This window comes from Ischnura elegans, chromosome 6 (assembly GCF_921293095.1).
Source record: "Ischnura elegans chromosome 6, ioIscEleg1.1, whole genome shotgun sequence".
Lineage (NCBI taxonomy): Eukaryota > Metazoa > Arthropoda > Insecta > Odonata > Coenagrionidae > Ischnura > Ischnura elegans.
The window spans coordinates 47,732,826-47,756,513 of record NC_060251.1 but is presented as its reverse complement, the minus strand read 5'-3'; the positions used below and the strand labels follow the sequence as shown (position 1 = coordinate 47,756,513).

General features: G+C 38.5%; 1 protein-coding gene across 1 annotated transcript in view; it reads right to left on the bottom strand.

Moving 5' to 3' along the window:
* Positions 1-22,915, bottom strand: part of LOC124160643 (chondroitin sulfate N-acetylgalactosaminyltransferase 2-like) — a 119,728-nt gene extending 96,813 nt beyond the window's left edge. Inside the window, exons 1-2 of the mRNA XM_046536558.1 lie at positions 21,701-22,915; positions 3,062-3,321 (exon numbers count right to left, since the gene is read on the bottom strand). Coding sequence (XP_046392514.1) covers positions 3,062-3,281 — 220 coding nt within the window. The 5' untranslated portion in view covers positions 3,282-3,321; positions 21,701-22,915. The remainder of the gene's footprint in view (positions 1-3,061; positions 3,322-21,700) is intronic.
* Between the last annotated feature and the right edge of the window lie 773 nt (positions 22,916-23,688).

The following is a 23,688-nucleotide window of genomic DNA, read 5'->3' as shown; positions in this document are numbered from 1 at the left end:
AGGCAAGGCTTGTTTTAGGATACTTTGCATTTTATTTTACATGCATATCCTATTATAACTAGTCAGAATATGAGAAACGATTAAAATCCATTATTCTTGAGCATATTCGAGAAAATAAAAATACGTAAATAGAAAAATTAATATTTAGAATCCGCAAAGAACTTTGCATAATCTAGTAAAATAGATGACAAATTGCAAAGAAGTATAAAAATGACATATTCACAAGACATTCACTATTTTCACTATTGTTGGAATTTCAATACAGTTTTAACCTCTCAATTATGAATTAGGCACTAGACAGACAGGTTCAGTCCAATGTGCAAAACACCTTTCATCAACTATTATGACATACATCAGGGGTTTCTATGGATACGCCATTATTGCTTACAAGTCGACGGGTTGGATTTTAATCTCCAGATGGAAAGGATGTAATGAGAAAATACTCACCGCTAAGTATGTGTCAAGATAGTGAACAGGTTCTCGCGAGTAAATAAAATGTTTCATTTGATACAAAAAATAATTCGAACGAAAAGTTTGGCTCCCTTTACGCTTTTGGATGAATTGAAAATTTAAAATAAATATCATTTTTGGGGGTGCAACTGAACGCAGTATATTAATAAAATATTTCGAGCGAAACGTTTAATGACTTTTTTGAAAATGAAACCACCTTGTATAAGTTTGTTATGTTATTTTATGAGTTAGTACTTCGCATGGAGTGCGTCAGAATAGTACATCCCAAGGAAACCTACAATTATAAAGGAACTCTCCGTCATCCTTTCCACACTAGCACTGACTTCTCACTATACATGCACTCGTCATACGCCCGGTCTATTTAATTTGGAAACCTGTCACCCTTCATTTAGTTTGATCCCGGTTCGGCTGCGTTCGCCTCTCCAAACAAATGAGATTATCTCCTAGTATCAATCAGCCAAGATAGCTTCTGTCACTTCCAATTCAAAACTTTCGGTGTCCTTTCCATTTCCCATGTTTCCGCGGGATACAGTCGGAAATTCGAGTCCCGAGTTATGATACGCGTCAATCACCTCCCAGTCACCTCTATGGAGCTCCAAACGTTAAGGTTTGCAACGATATTGATTTGTGAGAGTAGTGGTATTTTATGGCCATTATTCCATGCATTCACTAGTTCCTACTTGAGGGCTTTGGACATACTTGAATATTATGCTTTATTTTATTTAGTAAGCTTACGTTTTAATTTCAAATCCATGCTTTCTAAACAAATATGCTTGAATAGCCGCTTATGATGCATCTTTCGCTGAAGTACCTGCACCCAGTGGCGGCGCGTGCGTATACGCATGTTAGCAAGTGCACACCCAAAGATGAATGCATTATAAAAGAAAACTATTCCTTTGCAACGAGAAGGATAAAAATCCTGTCTGCATATGCTAGAAACATGAACGCTACAGCTATCTCCTTTTCGAATTCACCGCTCTACAAGTGTGCGATCCAGTGGCATCGCGCCGGGCCAAAGGCATTGACCGGGCGCATTTTCGGTCTATGCGATCGCTTGAGGGTGCTCTTGCGGGACGAAGTATGCGGGGGGGTATATGCAGTTCAAATGGGTGAAGGGAGCAGACTCAAAACGATGCGAGTGCGCAGGCGCATGTTTTTGGTGAGTGACTCGCAGGTAGTGTAGTGGTGTAGCGGGTGTAGCCGCCACGTACACTACCTGCGCCCAGGATCCTAGTCCGTCTACAGAGTCATCTGTATGGCCGTTTTCTACACTACTTCCTCATAGAGTGTAAGGAAAGGAGAATGAATTTCGCCTACCGTCACTTGTAAAGGCGTGTTTAGAATAATTATTTTCATTCATGCTAATATTATTTCTGTTCATGCAATTTTAAGGTTAGAATATGCCAGTTATATGTTTTGCTTGCGATGTATTCTATCACGACGAAATATGATGCTCATGGATTAGCATTAACATAATATAATTAAATCATCCTATATCTGCTCTAATGCACACCCTAGATAAATTACCACCAGCCGCCACTGCCTGCACCTCACTGAAACTTGGGTCGCAGTCAAAGACGTATCTTTTGAAGTAAACTAATTAAACATTTTGTTTTCCCTAATGAGAGAATAAATAACTTTGACAAAAATGGCTCCTCTTATCCCCATGAGTTCATACACATCGAAGGGAAGGCAAATTAGCTGATTTATTGACAGTTGATCTATCGTATACATAACTTTTCTAGCGTAAGTTTTACGCCTTTGTTCCGCCGCCAACAAAGACCGTTGAGAGATAGGTATACATACTAGCTAAATATGCCCTCAAAGCAATGAGACTTGGTGTATTCTGTAATCAGTAGGCAATATCATATAGGTACTCTAGTAACAGTCTAATAGCAGAAAAAATTTAGTATTAAACGTAAAATCATCGAAAACAAATTCGTTTAATAGCTTCACTGGTAGTAATGATATTCTAAATATTCTAAAATTAATTTATACGCATATAGAAAAGACAACTTTCCTTTCTACGGGTAAATTTCGAGATTATTTTATCTTTCCTCAATCAATGGCTATCCTCATTCTAGTTACGCCATTTTGTGACTTTTTTGCTAGCGAACTGACGCTCTTTTTGAGTTACCAACTCCACAGAGGACTTCGTTAAGTTGTCAGCAAGGCTTCACTGCTACTTTTACATAAAGCCTTGTGAGCCACATCTAGGGTGTGTTGGCAAGGGGTGATCAATCGCCAGCACGCAAGAGGATTACCACATGCACACCGCACGGCCATAAAAATGTTACGCGAACTAACAAATTATACTTCTACATTGATACAAAGGCAAAAATTGCTACTCACGAATGCAATCTGCCTATGAAGCTAGATAATGCAAAACGTGCTGTTAGAAACACTGGGAAAATTCAGAAATATGAATGAAGGAATTCATAAGTTAGTAGGCTACCCTAAAAGTCAACTAAACTATTAATAAGTCCTAACGCTACCGCTATATTATCTTATAGATCAATGAAAAAACGAAAATCGCGGAAAAAACGTAGTTAAATTCATTGGCTACGGCCAGGTTGATTTTTGCTCTCACCGGGTGGTGGTGCGGAGGCTGCGTCCTCAGCATTGTCGTCGTCGATGCCCTGTCTGAGTCCGCATCGTCCGATGAAGAGGAGGGATAGAAGGGAGGCGGAGCAGACGATCAGCAGCAGGCGAGAGAGAAGGCGGGGGCCGCCACGCACCACGCCACCCGCCACACCACGAACCACTGCACCCGCCACGCCACCACGACGGAGAAGCAGCACCATCCTCATGCCACCGCGGCACTATAACACGCCAACATGGGACATCAGCCTAAAATTAAAACATGAAAATAAAATCGTATTCAGGACAATTAATATCACTAATCACAGGTAACACTATAACGAGAATCCAAAATAGCACACAAAGGCCCAAAATTATACTAACTATCCTCACGCCACCGCGTATTTATCTATACTACGCCAACAGTAGACATCAGCCTAATATATAAATAAAATGAAAAATTAAATGGTTTTCAGGAATAGTCATTTGGCGTTAGATTCGCTATTCAAGGGTAAGCCTATACCGAGAACCGAAAATGGTACACAAATACAGAAAATTATACTAACTATCCTCATTCCACCGCGCCACTCCCACTATGCCACGCCAGCATGGGAAATTAGCCTAAAATAAAAATATGAAAAGTATAATAGTTTTCAGGACTATTATTTTTGCGTTAGTTTCGCAATTCAGAGGTAAGCCAATAACGAGAACCGAAAATGGCACACAAAGACCGAGAAGTATACAAACTCTCCTCATGGCACCGCGCACTTACAGTGTGCCACGCCAAGATGGGACATCAGCCTGGGAGGAAAGGTAAAAGACATACTATTAAGAGGTTCATGGCATGGCAAAAGGGCTGGAAATTTTTCGTGAAATAATTTAACGCACTCAGTGATTCAATCTGAATGATGCTTTGGCTACGTGAGTATGAGTAGAGATCAGCCATAGCACAAAACAGAGCAGACCGAAGATTCCTCAAGATTAGTCGCTCATATTCGCCTCATTTAATTAATTATTTGATTACTGTAATTGGACGGTGACTGAGGGAATCGAACTCTCCAACTGTTACTCTGAGAAGTTTCATATTTCTCAGAAGATATTTCGTCTGTGTTTCACTCACTCACAAGTCCATAGTAGTCGTCGAGTTCACAGCGATAATGGTGGACTTGGGGTGGCTAACAATGACCAATTAATCCCTTTAAGGCCGGTTTTATAAAAACTGGTTAACGGTAACCATAAGGTGATAAAGCCTTCTAGTTCACCTTAAGTTGACATTTCTGATTAGCTTCTGCTTAATATTCAAGCTTCTTCAAGCTAAGCAGAATCTTCAGCAACCGTCAGGTAAAGTGGAAGGCTGTATTATCTTAAGGTTAGCTCAAACAAGACACTAAAAAATCGTCTCTAACTGTGACTAAAAGTTATCACTTTCACGGTACATAAAGCGGAACTCTTAAAGAGTTTACCCTGAGAGGGATAGAGGGAAAAAGCCACACTTTTTTCAGGTTCACCATAAGCTTCGTCTCTCCAAAAAGTAACGAGAGGTGGTACTCCAACAAGGTGAAAGGGGAGACAAAAAACAACAGAACTAAATGGGATATGCTAATTTGAGAGCCAGGAGTAAAACTATCCCGTGAAAGACTCGACAATGCCAGTCTCCCATCGAAGTCACGAGAAGTTTGCCTTCTATCCTCGGTATTATTCAGAGGGAGGGAGCACTTCTCCACTCGTTTATTCAGAACGTCTGAGCACGCCACATCGTCGCCTGCCTTCGTCTCTCTTGATCAAATTCGCCTCTCTCTCTCCTTTCCTGAAGTATCGGAAAAGTCCCGCTCTGCCCTGTATCTATTCAACCGGTCTGCTTCGACTGGAGCACCACAGGATCACTTTGCCTATCTCACGAATAAGGGTGGAAGGGTTAGCTGTAAATGAGCAGATGAACTTTAGCCATCCACAAGACGAATTCCCCTACTAAATCGTTCTTTCATGGTGACATATTTCTCGCTTAGTGGTTCCACTTTCATCTTTAAATTTTCAATATATAACGAGCCAACACATATTAACAATAAAATATACCTCAAATATTAAAAATGATTACCCCCAGGAAATAATTTTAAGGTCAAATTAGCAAATTTTGGATAAAGGCAATAACCAACAACGATGTATTTGTCACTAACTCGCTTAGAGATTTGGCTTAGACGTATAATTGCTTGAAACTTGATTCATTCACTCAATAATTCAACCTGTATATTGGGTTGGACAGGTGAGGGTTAAGGTCGCCTCATACTAAGGTCGTGTTTCAATCCAGAAGGGTATACCCTGTGTCCCGTCTCTAACCCGCCCTTGGGGTATCTTGCGCACTTCGTGCTCTTTCAATCGCAGCCAGCACCAAGGTGGAATTGTTCATTTTGTTAATCAAAAAAAAATGAGCTATGTTACCACAAATGCTGATTTTAAGCTAACCATTATAAAGGTTTCTTTATTCTTATAATTGCTGCAAAATCGTCCTTATCAAAGTAAGAAGAGAAAGATTGAACAAAAAAGCAAAGAAGGCATGCACAGTCGTAGGCGGTTAATCCTTTCCGCCGGCGCGCCGGTGGCGGAAATTTCCTCAACCTGATTCCTAAACATCTGATTCACTAAAAAATAGTCTAGTTGAAAGTTCTTTTGTCTCCTAGCATTTCCCATGTATACATTCTTCGCACGTGATTACTTTTAGTGCGTTGGCAACCACAAATTCGTGTTCTGAGCGGCGGCGCCGCGGCGTGGTTTTCTTCCATCCATACGAAGGGTTCGATCGCCGAAACTAATTCAAGGTGACAGTAACTATTCCTTGTTACCTCGCCTTTCTCGTACCCTTCGTGCCCTTCACTCCTCACGCCTTTCAAACCCTTGCCCTACGCGCATTGGGACGACACTTCCATGACGTCGCTTCCTGAACGTGACGTCAGCCAGGGCACAAAGGCGCATAACTGTGGATTGGGAAGCGGCCTAAGCCTTAGTCAAAATACCAATAGTCATATGAATGTCACACATTAAAGCTAGTGTAGTAATGAGACTAGTCCCATTCCATGAGACACTTCGCACGTCGAGGATTTTATTTTGGGGGTGACCGAAGGCTTTACCACGGATTGAGACCGAGAACTCCTAAGCCAGCAGCCCAGTTCTCTATATTGCATGCGTAGTCTCTGTACAGGTACACATATCGCTGTTCCGTGGTTATCTCCATTCTAAGCACAACATACATCCTCAAAAGACAAAAGTTTTAAAGGCATACACCTGCACTCCTCTTATGCTGAGGCTTTCATATAATACCAGCGTCTCTAAAAAAAAAACTGAATGACTTCTTTTCAATTGAGATGCGGAATCAGCTTTTCCTACTATGCATGAAAAATCATAAGAAATTTAAATGAAGAAAGGTTTCCTTCTTCACTTTGAAGTTCTGGTGGAGAAAGGTTGAGTGGGAAGCTTCTTAAAGCACTTCAAAGGTTAAGGGTCTGGTTATTACACGTATAAAGAAAGGACGCTGAATACGGAAAGCGTGTGTAGAGTGAAGGAGATCGAGGTACCTTCCGAGCTACGGGAAAGAGACGAAAGATAAGACACGACGCGAGGAAGATAGCTAGGCTGTATGCTCCTGCAATGAATTAAGGAAGCTCCGTTGGTCACGACTAGACGATTGTAGACAAATACGGAGGTGACTCAAAATGAATACCAAGGTTTTCGCGGCTTTATAGAATCTATCGCAGAAGTTCAAGTTTTTGCCCACCTCCTATTCTCTTGAGTCTAATATTAAGCATCGTGAGCGAGGAATGTGAGACTCCAGTGGCGTAACTATGGGGGGATGAGGGTATCCCTCCCCCCCAAAGCCTCAAAGAAATAAAATATTTAAAACTATTGTCTAGTTTTGAAATTTAGTAACTGCATCTGCTTAAAGTTAAATCTTTCGAGCCAAAATGACTTAACATTTATTTCCAGGAATGTCATTGTTCAAAAATTCTCTCGAAATCCCCTGAGAGGGGGAGGTTACCTGAGAGGGAGGTCGCCCCCAAGACTCCTCATCCCACCCCAAAGCACATTCCTAGTTACGCCACTGTGAGACTCCATAGCCTAAATTAAGTGGGAAAAACTTGAGCAGGTACAGCGATTCACATATTTGGGAAGCACATTAGCAGAAAACAGATACTGCAGTTAGGACATCAGGAAGAGATTTGCGTTAGCAAAGAAAATGTTCATAAAAAGGAAGGAGCTTATGGAAGGATCGTAGTGTAAGAGCTAATAGAAAAAGCTAGTGATGAGTCTGATCTGGAATATAGCGCTTCACGGTGCGGAAACATGGACAATTAGGAAGGAGGACGAGAAAAGACTTGTGCATTTAACTTTGTATTCACTATTTGCGAAAGCTGAGATTTTTTTATAAAAGGTATTTCCCCTTCTTGCAGCGGGGGAGGAAAAAAAGTGGAACTTAAGGGGGACGTAAATTGAACCATACAAAATAATATACAAACACCCATTCGCAAATTTTTCATTTCCTCGAAATTTGGTGAAAAAAGTAACTTATGTTTATTCATGAGCGATGCCTCCAAGACTTTACCCAAAAAATTCTTTTGTTTGGAATAACCATTAGTGACTGCCGAGCATTTACTGTAAATCGGAATTAAAGGGCAACTATAGCCGTGGATGATAAGCTTGATACTTGCCCACAAATGTAATGGGAATAATAATAAAAAATTATGATTAAAAAATAGTTAAAGATTCCCTGTAAAAAACACACTGCATGTCAAAAAGGAGTTACCCTTCGTTAGTAAAACATAGATACTGCAATTTATATGGTAAAAAATTAGCTTATACCATGTACCAGGCATTTTCAATAGCATTCCCAAACACCTTAGAGATATAAAGGAAGGGCAGAAGTAAATAAAGAGGTATATGCAACGTTACTGGAGGAAGTTAAAAACATTTAACTAGTTATGTTCAATATATTTGGCATGAATACTCGTCTCTTCATAAGGTGGAATGCCTAAATTTATTCTCTATATTTAGCGTTCGCTAGTTTTATTAATATATATTTGTTGTTAAGTATTTTGTTTTTATATCATTCTGCAATTTCCTGCTTGGCATGTTTATGTGTGGAAATCTCTGACAGGCCATGTGGTTTAGAGGGACCGTGTATGCCAAACATTATAAATGGATTTCGTTATAAAAAAGGAGCACGGCTGAGACCGAGATGACTGATGCCCTACTTTTCTGCTCTACTTCGGATAATGGGATAAATTCATGCCGGACCATTACCCCATCCTGCTGCACAGCAACAGTTCAGGAATCGACCGGCAGTATTGCATGGAAATCAAATAAGGGAAAATCACTGCAAATTTCATCTACGCGGAGAAAATGGAATTAAAGCACGACCAGATGAATTTCTCACTTGCCTACACTGTAACACAATCGCCCAGGGTTCCATTAGTTAGTTAATTATGCATCAATGAGAGAAAAATTTCACCTTTAATTGTGAGTCATATTCGCATTTATACACGAACAAAAATTTGAAAGATATATGGTCCCTAAAAGAACGAGGTGATTTTAAGACTGATATAAACTGAGTGGATCTTCGTAGACAACAATTATAATGATTTTTCGATACTTTCGGTTCTATCAGCTGAAAATAAGGTGAATCACAGCTTCAATCCTAATTGACAAAGAATTTGGGACAGTACCCGTGTAACATTGAATCTAAAAAAAATTGAATTACTGTGGGTGCCTTTTTTGTGGAAAGTTGCCAGTCTGGTGCATTGATATATAAATAAACTCACTTATCGTATTATTTTTTCTAAAGATATCGCTATTTTTTATTACCTTTTTCCTGGTTTTTAAGAGCCAGAATAGCGTCAAAATCCATTTTTTTGGAATACGATTTGCTAACATTTTCATGGGGAGGATCCCCAAATTCCCCGGTAAGGGGGGCCCTATAATGAGCGTCAGACGAGTGCCCCTAATCACCCCAGACCGCTCCTGCTGATTTCTGTTGCCACTTCGGTCACAATATAATCGGCTTTCTAAACTGTCCGCGGCGCGGGGATGAGTGCAATGCGATCCATTTTTTTCCATTATTTTGCAGCATGGTCTTTGCAAACGCAAGGAATTGCATTGGAAAGTTAATAATTTTTTACCACCTTCGTTTGTATCACATCATCATGAATGTAAATTTCAGTTGACACTACTAATTATACCTTGTTTCCCCGTGATACTCGGATCAATTGGTCCGTCACCGACACGAGTGGCGACGTCTGCAAATCCATTAACATAGGCGGTGGGTGACAACCAAGGAGGTTGAAATATCCGGAGGAGCAATTTCTGAGTTTTTAGCGTGGTCAGAATTCCGCCATCTTGGTTCGCAATTTTGGGACTTAATCTCTGAACTGATGTTTTGAGGTGCGTAACTTTTGTTCTGAAAATGAGCTACATAATGTGAAAAATGTTACCACAATCACTAATATCTATCCGGTGTTTTTCATCGGAGTTTTCCCATAATTCGTGATAATTCTATTAATATGTTAACTCTGTGCACCGTTAGCCACTTTAATGGCGGGGATATGCTTGAAATATACTTTTGTACTGTAGCTGTTAGATTTTCATATGCTAAAATAAAATAAAATGCCAGAAGAAGCGCAGGGAAATGACTAGCTTACACTCGTTAAATTTTATTCTCAGCTGAACTAGTTGTAGAGCGTAACCGAAGTGATGGATGGTAACTTTTCCCTGGGAACAGCTGTTTGAGACATAACTTCGCGAATCCTACCAAAGAAGTCAGAAAAAATGGGTGTACGGTGTGTGCTCCATACTTAATTCAAATGCATAAGCGAGTTATGACCAAATATTTCACCAAATAGTAAGCATTTACCATTATGGGATTGCCAATGTTTTGGTCAAATTAGGCGTGGGTTATCCTACCCAAGCCACCCATCTTGCCACACTTTTCTCTACGCTCGGAACCAGTGGTACCCCTGGGATGCCAGTTCACAAAAAACATTGGGGGGGCCCAAACCGGGGATCTTTCCCGCGGAAATTATATAAGTAGTGAGTTATAAGTTTTTTAAGCATTTTATACGAGTCATATGATCAACTTTAGAACCTTGATAACTCGAATCTCGATACCTGTATACTCCGGGGAAAATCGACAAGCCTGACACATTTTTTCCTCACACCAATAACGAATTTTTGAGGGGGCTCGGGCCCCCTCAGGCCCCATGGAGTCGGCGCCACTGGGTGCCCCGCCTAGTATATCCCTACCTCCTTGGTGACAACACATTCATAGGCCGGCTTGAGGATCCTCTTTAGTAATATTCGTGCAATGAGAACTCACACCAGCACTTACACCTTCTCATCTCTTCCTTTCTTCTCTCTCCCGCTTTCTTCCCTTCCTCCGTCAACTCCATTAGAACCTCCCGAGCTTAGGTGCAAACGTATTCTTCCCCGTTCTCGTAGAGTGGCTCCCTACCTTCTTAATGTTCACCGTCTCCATATCCAAGCTATCTCGCGTCCTCACATCCCCCTATTATCTCGCTCCAGCCTTATGCGCTACCACGGAGCATTAAAGGGGAAGCGTCAAAGGTATCCTCATCGAGAGCATCAAAGCAGTAGCGCTGAGCTAAGAGCAATAAGATGAGGATAACCCATCCCCCGAAAGAAGAAGAAAAATTGCTCTTTCGGCCAAAATATTATCGGCATTCACTGCATACATTGCTACTTACGTTAGTACTACAATACTGCAATTGGTATGCACAGCATGTCACTTCCCCCGACACAAAATCCCAATTAAAATTATTTTAAAGGAAATTCTCTCTCCCCATAATCACGGGGAGATTCCTATTTTTCATTTCGGTCATAAAAATTTAGAAAACATAAGGTTTAACGGAACATGTATCGAGAATTTATTTATTTTTGTATTCATATTCATTTATCTCAATTATCACGAAAACAGCACAAAGCGGCCTTTAAATCGGGGATTTCAACATTTTACAACAGACAATCACACACATTCATGCCCTGGATGGGGTGAACCTATCCGGGCGGGACGAGAACCCGCGACCTTCAGTATGGGAGGCGAGGGCTTATTCCCGTCGCCACTGCTCGGTGAAAAATAGAAGAGTTTTTGGCGAGAATTTCATCTTTTATTTTGTAACGATTTTTATGAAAAAAAAATTGCGTTTATTTCATATAAATATGACCCCATTAATAAATTCATTCATGTCACTGGATATGTACTCATTAATCGAAAAGACTCGGATTAAAAGAGATAAATCACTAACGTCGCCTACAATCACTAACACCGGATATGAAAACTTTATCTCTCACGTTTAGAGTGTTAACTTCCTCTTCTCCTTTCCCCACTCCAATTAGCTACAGACTAAAATTACGCCAATTTTATTACTATTCTTTTTTGTCACCCTCTGGATAAAACTCCATTCCTTCAAATATCCATCATGTAACTGAATGCGGTGAAAGATTGAAAGGGAGAGATTTCAGTCCTAAGAGAGCAATAAGATTTCGAAACAATGCTTTATAACTCAATATGTCATCACTACATACATGATACACGTGCACAAAGGGGTCTATTCGTCTTTACTTACTACTGTCTTTGCCAATCGCTGAAGCTTACAAGTGATAAATACGGGAAAGGATCAAGCGCTGTGTCTTCGAATGAAAACACGTAAAAATACCCGTTTCGTGAGCCTCAATACGTGATCTTGAGTAGAGTGCATACACCATTTGTTGCTGTCCCGACGAGAACGTGAGGATACGTGGTCTCAATAGGATTAAACAGTGATATTCCAACGTGATGGTGCAACTACAAGCATTGTTTATTTCACCAGTCTGCCTTCCAGATGGGACATATGGCCCTAATCCTACGGAAAAACAGGCGAGGCAGCCAGAAAACAGGAGAGACGAGCTTAACAGAGGGTTCATAAACAAGTATAATAAGGACGCATTTCTTCTTCTCGCCAAAGGGTATTTTGCCTTTATATTTTCGTAATACTTACATAAAAATTACGTAATCATTATTAACTTTTCAAGGTGTATACATCAGACCCTTTCCAATATTTATCCATATCTCTAATATGAAAATTCAACACCTCATAAAATACTGAGGCTGCATGTTAGATGCAGACAAAGGTTGCAACCTGTCCAGTTTGCATACCCTGAAGATTTTAAGATGATATGAATAGTTCTCAATAGTCAATCTCGAAAAATGACCGGTGAAGCGAGAGAGAGCGAAAATTCCTTTTAATCTGGGGCATAAGTAAAAACGCAGATATTCTGGAAACACTGAAATACCTCCGAAAGAAATAACTTCAGAAGATAACTATGTCCAGAACTGTACTGTTTACCATTCCGTAAAGTCCTAATAAAGAATGCCCGGATGAAGATTGCATGAATTTTTGAATACAGAATTCTCCACTCTAGTATCGGACCCATCAAAATAGAGATGCTAATGTAAATGAAGAAAATTGATTTTATACATCATGATTAGAAAATATTACCGACCCTGACACTCAGCTATAACATATATCTTTGCCTCAGCTATTACTCATTTCTATTCCAGTCTAGTCTATAAAAATATTTCAAGCAAATCACCGTCGATGATGTGGAAAACCAACACCCTGAGAATCAATATGGAAACCTGGTGCAGGATTTCATGGGAATAAACGGAACTTCATTGTGATTTCAATTCTGCTGAAACTAGGTCAGTAGCCGGTTACAAACTATGGACTAAAACAAAGCATAAATTTGATATTCTTCGCGTACCTATTACACCGGTTTCAACAAACTTAGAGCCAATTCTCCATAGCTACTAAGAAATAGCAGAAATGAATGTTCTATGAATTTTCACGAGTAAAGTGATCCTCTAATATATTCTCACCATATATTGCCTACGGTTAAATGATGCTTCGATAAATCGAAAGAAGCAAGTGGAAGTTCATGTTTTCAGAGGAGAACAACAGCTATCAAAACACCGAAGTCAAGTATTCTTCGCATATTCCATAGATACCGGAGGGCGATTTTAATATTCATTTTTAATAAATTGAAGACAGCTATCGTACCCACTTAAAACGAGTTCAAAGTTTACTGAGGCTTCGTAAAATGTTTTTATAGTGTCTTAGCAGCCCAAGTTGAGGGTTCAGTACCTCACTCACGCACTGAAGACACGCTCATGCATTTATCAGCAAAAAAAATTATAACTCTCGTGCTCGTTTGTGAGGGTAATCTGTGTTTACCATTATTTGCTCTTTCTTAAGCAACATTTTCGGTGGTTTAAATAAGGTATGTGCTCAACGAAATATTTACAACCTCCTTGCTTCATTTGCTTACCTCAAAAAACGATTTATTATAAGTCATTTGTATTGACGTGTTTTATTACGAACGAATTTAAATTACTGTATTTTTTTTAAATTGTCATTGTACACATTTCTTCTACATTGAACAGCTATTTCATTCTTTATTGCAGATCAATAAGATCTATAAGTACCAAACTGAAAATACCAAAGGATATACAAGTGCCAATTATAGTTGGAAGGAAAACATCTTCGAAACCAATAGCATCCTCAACTTACCCTCCGCGGTATAACACCTGTTCTCCTCCCCAGAGATGATTACCGAAGACAATCGAAAAACCGGCATCGAAAATATTTTTCCTTTTCATCAACTTTTGTTTTTGGATTTCTCTTCTTCGGACATAATCACCTTATTCAATAAATAGCTCCACTAAATTATTGTAAGGAATAGTAGTTCAATAATACTTACATTAGAATTTAACAAAATATACTTGCTCCATCGACTTCAAAGCTATTTCTTTTCCGTTGCATCCACCCTGCTTATAATATAGTGCGAGAATATTACGGCAAGGTTTTAGAGCTTTCCCAGATTGGAATTTTAAATAAAAGAAACACCTTAGAGAGGGAGAGGGTATGATTACTTATGAGTGACTTAAACTTTCAATCCGTACAAAAATTATTAAAAATAAGCAAACGCTACCGGATCAAATCGATAGGATGCGCCTATGCATGGTCTTATAAAGCCTATGTAAGGTCATAAAATCTATTTGGTGCCTTGCTATCTTACAAAAAAGTGTATGGTAGGGGGTCACTTCAACTCAGTTGCTACCGTAATAAAAAGATAGGAACGATTACTTTAAAAGATAACAATTATATTTCCACAGTGAGAGTAATGTTTTCCCAATGTAATAGATACAATTAAGAGTTAGGTATACAGCAATCGTTACCAATTACTAAGTTATTATTTCTCAATCAATGGCCACATAAAAATAGCAATATGCGCTAATCTTTTTTCTCATAAACCTCAAGTTGATAGTTGAACATCGATCTTTCACGCAACAAAGGTTAAATATCCAGAGACGTTGGTGCTTTCGCCTGAGCAAGTATGGAAATAATATAAAATAAAACTAATCTAAAAAATATGTTTTCCTAAAAAGAATGCGAGAAAATTTTTGTTCCATCAATTTTTCAATGAACTTTGATGTAAACAAATTTTTTGTTATGACTTACCATTATTCTCGTTACTTAAAATGACCGCAGCGCTGCCATCGGATGGTCATTTTTGAATTAATCTCCATATTTAATTTTAAATTCTGCATAAAAATCTACATACATATCAAAATCATAATAAAAATGTTAGAATTTTACATTTTCATGTGGTTATGAGTTATGCAAAGAATTTCATTTTGATACCAAATTCGGAAAAGGAGTAAAAATGGAGTTGCATGATTACATCCGGACAAGATGACACAAAAGAAAGCGAGTTAATAAAAACGTTATAAAATGGTGAAAGGGACGTCAAAAATAGTGGTTTTCTCAGCGTTTCGGCCACCTGGATATATCCTCTTTAATCGACCCAATAAAGAGAGGTTCGATGCGAAAGCTAGTGGAATTTTTACGTCCTCATTCAGTTTCTAGTAAAAGTTAAGTTGGCTGTTGAGGTTGGAAACCAGTGGCAGTGAAACGCTATAATGTAATAGCCACTGTTGGTTCCGCACCCATAAGGTTAACTTACAAACAATCAGATAAAGCCGACAAATTATAAAATCGCTCACGGCTAAACTTTTTTTTTCATTTACAGTGAGTGTGTAAATTAAGTAGAAAAGGGTTTGCAAAAATTAAAAATATTTTTAAACGCTCACTTAGACCGTTTTTTTTTCAAAAACCTCGAGGTAAAAATGCATTTACATAATCAAATCTTAACAGAATATCATCATAAGGTAAATATGATTTTAAAATATTCAAATGAGATAATTTTGAAGAGAAAGCATTCCTTTTATTATGAAATCAGAATTAAAAATTAAATATAATTTATGAGCTCCCATATGGAAAATAAAGAAAATGAACACCTATACAATGCTTCATGATATCATATATTATGCAATGGTAATTCATCTGAAAGAACAGAAACAAATCCAGTGTGAAAACTTGGCGTAAAACCAAATCTTTATGTGAAAAAATACCGTACACTGGCATACAAGACTTTTGTTTATCTGTCGGAGAGATTTAGATTTGCTAGTGAACATAATTCAAGAATGCCATATCCGTACAGTTCTGTATTGTAAGTTAATCTCTAATTTTCAGAGTTTGCTACAATCGGCAATTTTCATCTCCCACAAATTTCCCAATGAGGGGCTCTTGCAGCGTAGCCGCATTGATTAAGGTTGAGCACGTGGGATATCGGCTGCATTGCGTAACGGTTACCTGGTCAACTCTTCCGACGCATTGCAGCTTTCCTCATTTACCTTAAATATCATTATATTAGCGTTTAAAGCCTAAATTTATAGAATTTGGTCATTCCATGTCCAAATCGGAAACCTTGGTCAGTTCAATAATTAAATTTGTATGGAGAGTTGTCATTGGATCTTAAAGTTGACATCGATCAATCTTCTTTATTCAGCGTTAAACAACAATCAGAAATTAAAAAAAACAGAAAGTCACGAAGTGAAGCGAAAACGAAGTCGGAAAAAAGAGCAACAATACTGGAGCTATTCAAATTAAAAAAAAGAACTTTGAACTTTCACATTAATAAACTGATTAACACTCCCAATCAAGCAATGGTTATGAGGTGCAAATGAAGTCGTAAAGTAAGCCTAAATTTAATGCTGGAATAAATCGTTTGTTTCCGGTCGAAGAATTTGTGGATAAACGGCAAGAAAACGATAGAAAAATTTAGAAAAATATCTCTTAGAGTCACGTGAAAGTACAAAATTCTTCTTTTTAATTTTAATGATGAATCGCTTTCACCAAGTTACGCCTCAAACAATCAATTTTTTGGAGCTCTTCAGTTTTAGCTTGTCATTAACCTGCCTTAATGCAACATTTCAAGTGTTAATAATTCCAAATCTGGCCAAATTATGTGATTTATGGAGAATTGGAATTTACTTTTTCTATTCCCATTAAAATTATTCGCTTACCCATTAATTTTCAATTTATATTATTTTTATCGTGCAAATATATTATTCCGAAATACATTGTTTCACCGTGCTAACATATTCTTGATCATATTTTCTGCATTACTCTCTTACAGTTACAACAACATATCCACGTGATGACTCACTAACCATCTTGCCTGACTATCATGACTTGCCTGACGTGTTTTCCATTGTTTCACCTCATGTGTTTACGTTAATTTCCCCATTTTCTATTCCTGGGAATTTTAAAGGTTGAATTGTGTATGAAAGTGTTATCTATATTAAGGTACTTGGTTCTGATACCATTTTTGGTGAGAAGTTACTAAAGCATTTTTTTGTGAAAAACTCACCTAAGTGCTCACATTTGGACTTGATTATTTCTATTTCACCATCAGAAGGTATCAAACGTCGACTAAAATTAAATAAGTATGGCTTTCATTACCCGGAGATATTTTTTCTTAGAGTTTTCTAAAGTTATCATATTTATTTTACACATTCAAAATAAAAACAATTATTCTGTGGGTTGCGGAATGAAAGGGTGGAAAACTTTTATTGGAATTCTTATTTCTTTTACATGGACATAAAATCACAGTCATGGGGCTTTCATTCTGCCAAGTGGAATTAAAAACTAAATGGGTAGCTACTGGTCGAAGCACCGCAAAGTCGCGTGAGAACTTTTCCTGAGCGGAAATGCTGTATTTAAATATAAGCTTTATGAGCAGCATACGAGATTTATTTTTATTTTATTTATTTATTTTATTTTAAAGAAATATAACCACATACAGCATATGCCATTTTATAGTGGCCAGGTAACAATACATAAATTAGAGGACGAAGACGCAATATAACATGTAGAAAACAATAATTTCATTTACAAAAACAAAAGGACAAACAAGAAACTGCAGTGACAGACTACTTCGGTGACAGATAGGATAGGGAAAGGCTTATGAAGGATTTCAATAGAAGTGCAAAGGGGTCGATGTGTGGAGGGAGTGAGTTCAACACAGAAGTAATGCGGTAGAAAAACGAACGTTTAGTGAGTGAAAGTCTAGGAATGGGTATGTGGATTAGGGGATGAGAACGGGTAGGGCGGGGTGGAACTTTAAAATTGATAAAAGAGAGCAATGCTGGGCAGTCGATGGTGGAATTGAGAATCTTATAAATAAGTTTTAAATCAGCTGTGAGCCTATGGGTAGTGTGATTAGGGATGAAGAGGGAGGAGAGAATAGCATTAGTGGACATGTTGCGTAAATGCGGTATTCTATTTTTTACTATATTGGCAAAGAAATTGCTGACACAGTCCAGGGATGAGAGGTTGGTTTGTGAAGAGATAGACCAAATGGGACAAGAGTAGGTAAGAATTGGAAGAATGATAGATGAAAAAAAAGTTCGAAGTGCCTGGGGGTCTTTAATTTCAGTGAAACGGAACAGGAGTCCTAAGAGGGACATTGCTTTAGACTTGATGGATTGTATGTGTGGAGAAAAATTTAATTTATCATCAGTGATAATGCCTAGGTCCTTAGATGTTGATACACGTTTCAGCGAGTGATTAAAAATACTGTAGTCAAATTGATGAGTTATCTTCTTTAGGGAAATGGACATCACACTACATTTATCTGGGTTTAATGTAAGATTCCAGACATTACACCAATTCGATGTCTGACGTAAGGCATCTTGTAGGTCTTGGCAATCAGATGGTTTTTGAATATCCTTGAACAATTTACAATCGTCAGCATAAAGGAGAGTTTGAGCTTGGGAAGAAGGTAGCAAAGAGGCAAGATCATCAATATACAAGTTAAACAGATAAGGACCAAGGACACTCCCCTGAGGAACCCCAGATGTCAGAGGAGACCAAGGAGAAGATGAGCCAGAAAGAATAACCCTTTGAGTTCGATTGTTGAGGAAGCTAGTTAGGAGACTTTTGAAATTACCAGAAATATTAAATCGTTCACCTAATTTGTGGAGGAGGAGGCTATGATTGATAGAGTCAAAAGCTTTGGAAAAATCCAGGAAAATGGTGTCTAACTGTGATTTATTATTAATGGAGTTAATGGCATTATGCTGAAAGACGGATAAGTTGGTCATGCATGAGCGACCCGGAAGAAAACCATGTTGATTATGGATGGAATGGAAAGAGGGACTGTGTGGTATGAGTAAATCAGTTTAGATTAGTAACTTGGATTTTCGCTAAGCTGTGGCCCAAGCGCTAGAATATATATTATCATGCTTCTCAACATTAATGCTTATTAATGATGCTCCATAAAAGGACTAGCAATTAATTGAGGTGAGAACATCATGTCTGGTACTAGAATTAAAAAAATTTCTCGGCTATAATCAAGATTTTACACGCAAAATGGTAATTTTAAGCACTGTTTTTTATGTTTACGAACTTAAACTTTCTATGAAATCATGATAAAAGACACTACGATACAAATTATGATAACATGGAATGTGAATTTTAAAATTACCATACTTTACTATGCACGAAAAATTAAACCATACATATTCAAAATGTTTACAGTGAAACTAATTGCATAAAGGGGGCAAAAGTTGGGGAAAATATCATTGTAGAAATATCATAGCTTCATATCCAATATCCTACATCTACATCCACATAATACCCCGCAAGCCGCCTAAAAGGCGCGTGGCAGGGGGTGTTAGGACACCAGCCGTTTACAGCTAAAAAAATGAAGTGGTCTAACGAGGTTGGGACTAGCGTTTATTAAAGTCCTTTATGGTTCGGGGGAAAAACGAATTCCCATATCTATCCGTTCGGCAAAACACCTCTCTTAATTTATCTCTTCTATCGGACCTAGAAATATAGTATGGCTCTAATATTATGTTCTCTGTGTCGCTCTTAAAGATATCCATTCTCAATTGTTCAAACAATCTAAGCCTAGCGCGCATCCTCCGAGTCTCCAACGGCTCCCAGCCTAATTCGCTTAACATCTGGGTAACGCTGTCTGTACGCCCGTAGCAGTTTTTGACGAAACGCGCAGCCTTCCTTTGTATTTTATTCAGTTTGCGGATTAAGTCTTTCTGCACCGGATCCCATACGCTCGCTGCATATTCAAGGTGCGGTCGGACGAGAGCGAAATAGCACCTTTCTTTTACTTTCTCATCCGAAAATCTTCCCATAATACGCTTGACGAATCCTAATTTCTACAGGGCTATGCCGCAAATATTCTTTATATGTGTTCCCCATGTGAGGTTCGAGGTTATCGTAACTCCCAGGTACTTCACTTCGTCTGTTTCCTTTATGGTAATACCATCCACTGCATACTGCATCCTGTAAACATGGTTAGAGTTGCACGAATTCCGCAAGAAATGTACCGCCATGCATTTGCTCAGATTAAGTTCGAGTCCCCACTCTTGGCTCCACAAATGAACGTTGTTAAGTCCGATGATAGAATTTCATAGCCAGAGTGATCACTAATTTCGCGATAGATGACAGCGTCGTCAGCAAATAAACGTATTTTACTGCTAATGCGGGAGCAGAGATCATTAATGTATATAATGAACAACAGGGGGCCGATTACGCTTCCTTGTGGAACACCTGATGTGACTTCTACAACATCAGAGCTAATTTCGTCAAGAACTACTTTTTGTTTAGAACAAGAACTACTCCTACTTCCTAGTAGTGAGGTAACGGACTTAAAAAAAGCTGACGGTCTTCTTCAGTGACGTCATGGCAAAATTAACAGTGCCGGAACATACTTTCCTTAACTTTTTCAAAGTAAAATATTACTGTCTTTTTTTATTAAAAGTTATTATTTACATTTTATAACATTTTTTGTTTTTGTTACGAATATTAGACATTTTGAGGCAGCAAAATTTATAAAAGTGTTGAGTATCATGGCTTTTGTTAACCAGTACCGGAAAGACATTCAAGCGCGTTCCGGCACTATGACACCACTGGTCTTAATTCATGACCAAGGGAAAGTTTTACGAGAGCTTTTAATAAGCCTATCACAAACAATGTGTACTAATTACTGCAATAAATTATACATATGTTTTTTACGAAAACTATGGTTGACGTGATGTAATGGTGAAACACCGAAACAGTTGAAAATACAAAAATCTATAATAAATTATGATTCTATTGTGACTGTGACTGTTAAAGTTCAATGTAAATAAAATTGTGTACATTTTTTAATTTATACAACTCGTAATCAAATTTTTCATTTGAAAACACAAATATGAAAGTTTCCTGTGGAATAAACTTAATGAGGCATTGCCTTCAAGTACATCAACATTTATAAAATTATTTCATTCACGACTTCCAATTAGTGGAACAAGAATTTCACTTCATTGAAGAAGATAAATGACCTAAAGTTGGATAAAAAGAATATGTGTTGAAATAAAAACGATCGTTTCCTATTGCATGAAGAGTATCATATAATGCCGACGATGATTCAGAAAACTAGTATGAGTCTAGTTTTGCATGGTTGAGGGTGCAATCCCCTGGGACATCTCTCGACACAATTAATTATTCTGGGGATGCGCAACAACATTGACCGTATTTTGAACCTGAGATTTTCGGCCACTAGCCGAACTACCACGCTCCCTTAAACCTTTAATGAAAGATAGAATTACTAGAAACAACTGATTAGCACTCCCAATCAAGCAATAGTTATGAGGTGCAAATGAAGTCGTAAAGTAAACCTAAATTTAATGCTGGAATAAATCGTTTGTTTCCGATCGAAGAATTTGTGAATAAACGGCACGAAAACGATAGAAAATATTAGAAAAATATCTCTTAGAGCTACGACTTGGGTAACCGTCTCCTATTTTAGCGATTTTTGTCTTTCATTACTCATTCATTATGTTTTACCACATTTTATGAGTATCCCTTCGGCTATTTCCGATTGCAGTTTAGTTAATACTCATTTCATATTGATTATACATGCAAATGCATAATGTCTCGAGGTCAGAAAGAAAATTTGAAGTGAAATTAAGTACTTATTGTTAGATCTTCCACGATAAGCGCAATATTTCATCAAAACGTTAATATATTCTCGTCAAAGATGTATCATCATAAAATTTTTAAATATATTAAACAGATAATTTTACGGTGAATAATTTCTATGAATGCGAAATCAATATGCTCCAAATTGAGAAATAAAGTGCCTTGACTGACAACGCATGGAAAGCGCACTAGTTAATTTCTAAAGAATAAACACGTACCTGGGCTGACCACACGCCGCGCCGGCAACGTAACTCCAAATTCCGCCCGCGGTGTCGTGTTTACACCGCACACCAGCTGGCTACCTCGCGCCGAATATCCCACGCGCTGGCCTTGCGCAAGGTCGTTATCTGGCACGCTCAGCCGGGCTCTCTCAACCGGCAAATACAAGTCAAATGCCGTGTTTCAACAAAGTGGACGCCGGATGCTAACACACCAAAAATAGGACGAAAAGTTTTCCCAATGGAATTGTACCGAAACACTGAATACACATTCGAGGTTATCCCATTCAATCAACAAGAGATTGTTTTCATTCGCAAGCATACGATCGTACTTATTCTCACCCCGGTCACAATATCACGGAAAGTCTGCGGGAGTCCTAACTACGAAAATATTGGTCGTATTACACAGACTTATGCTCTTAAAAAATGAACCTAGTCTTACGGATAATACCACAAATTGTATTCATTTCTCCTCGAGTTTGAATACCATTACCAAAGTTGGTTTCATAGTTTTTCTCACACCAATATCTTATTACCTCACAATCTTCATCACTGAACAACAATTGATAGCACCTTTCTGAGGAGTTTAAAAGCATGGAATATTGGATGGTATCATTTAACAGTTTTCTTCAAATACTAATATTCCAACTCCAATCACGATAGAAATTTTGAATCACAGATCACTTCATGAAACAATAGTCTCCATTCTCATTTTCAATTTCCAACTAGTGTGGAATCAACGTCTCGAAGACAAACGTCTAAGGGATCGAGTTGATATGGTGGCAAGCGTGGGATTCCCATTCCGAAATCTTCGGTTCGAATCCCGGCGATGTCGGAAATCTTTCAGCGGTAAACCGATCCCTGCTGGAGAAGTAACTGTACTGAAGAGGCAACTTGAAGTACACCACTGGGTCCGTCTAGATAGGCAGTTAAGCCGTATCCCCTCGGGGCCTTACATGAAGGGCAGGAGAATGGTGGCACCCGGTTTCCCTCCAACTATCCTTCGCTCTCCTCTCTTCTTAGGGTAAATGGTTTAAGCTTTAGGCCACCTCCACCAAAATCTATGCCGCTACTGATAAAAAGTTCGCAAAACGCTTTCCAGTGAATGGTTTAGAATGAGTCATGTTATGAGATTCGAGTCAAATGGTCCAATTACACCTCATTGGAGGATCAGCAGCCCGTGCCGCTACCTCAGTTGACAAGTGAAGCGCGTACTCCGCGCTACGGAATCCGATCGCACTCTGAACTCTTGAAGGGAGATACCCCCGAAGCGATGAGGGGTCATAAAGGTGGGTGAGTAGGGGAAAGAGGGGAGGGAGGATAACTCTTACCCCATTCCATTCGTTGCCTTAATTTAAGCAGTGCCCCCCTCCCCTACCTATCTCATTCCCCTCCATTGACTCGCCGTAGGGGGACTGGAGGGGAATATTGGCACCGCGTTTGCGCACTACGTACCCCTTCCCCTTTTTTCCTTCCCCCGGCACCCACAGGCTCTGTCTCCCTCAGCTTTTTGAGGGGTCTGCTTCTCCATCTATCAGCGATGCCTTGCACACACCTCACTACGGAGTCAATCTCCCTACTAAAGCCTGCACATTCTCTAGGCGGTCTGGAAAAAATTTACTATCAAATAATAATAAAAATGATTTTAATTTCAGATTAGATAAATACAAATATTTTTATATACAACTATTTGTTTGGAATATGGGTGCCCTATTGGACAATATCTGCACTTTGGGATCACCGACTCGGCCAACTCAATTGAAATACATAAATAAGTAAAAAGATTAAGTGCATTGCAACTACAACCACATAGAAATAGTTTGAAATATGAAGTAAAAGAAAAGCATTTTTAACATAAATATCTTCGTCCGTAACTCGCAGCGGTTATTTCTCTACACTTAGACGGTAATTAACACTACAAACAGATTAAAATTTAACATTTAAGGGACATTGAAAATTTTTAAATCGATAATTTTAGCTTTTTGAAC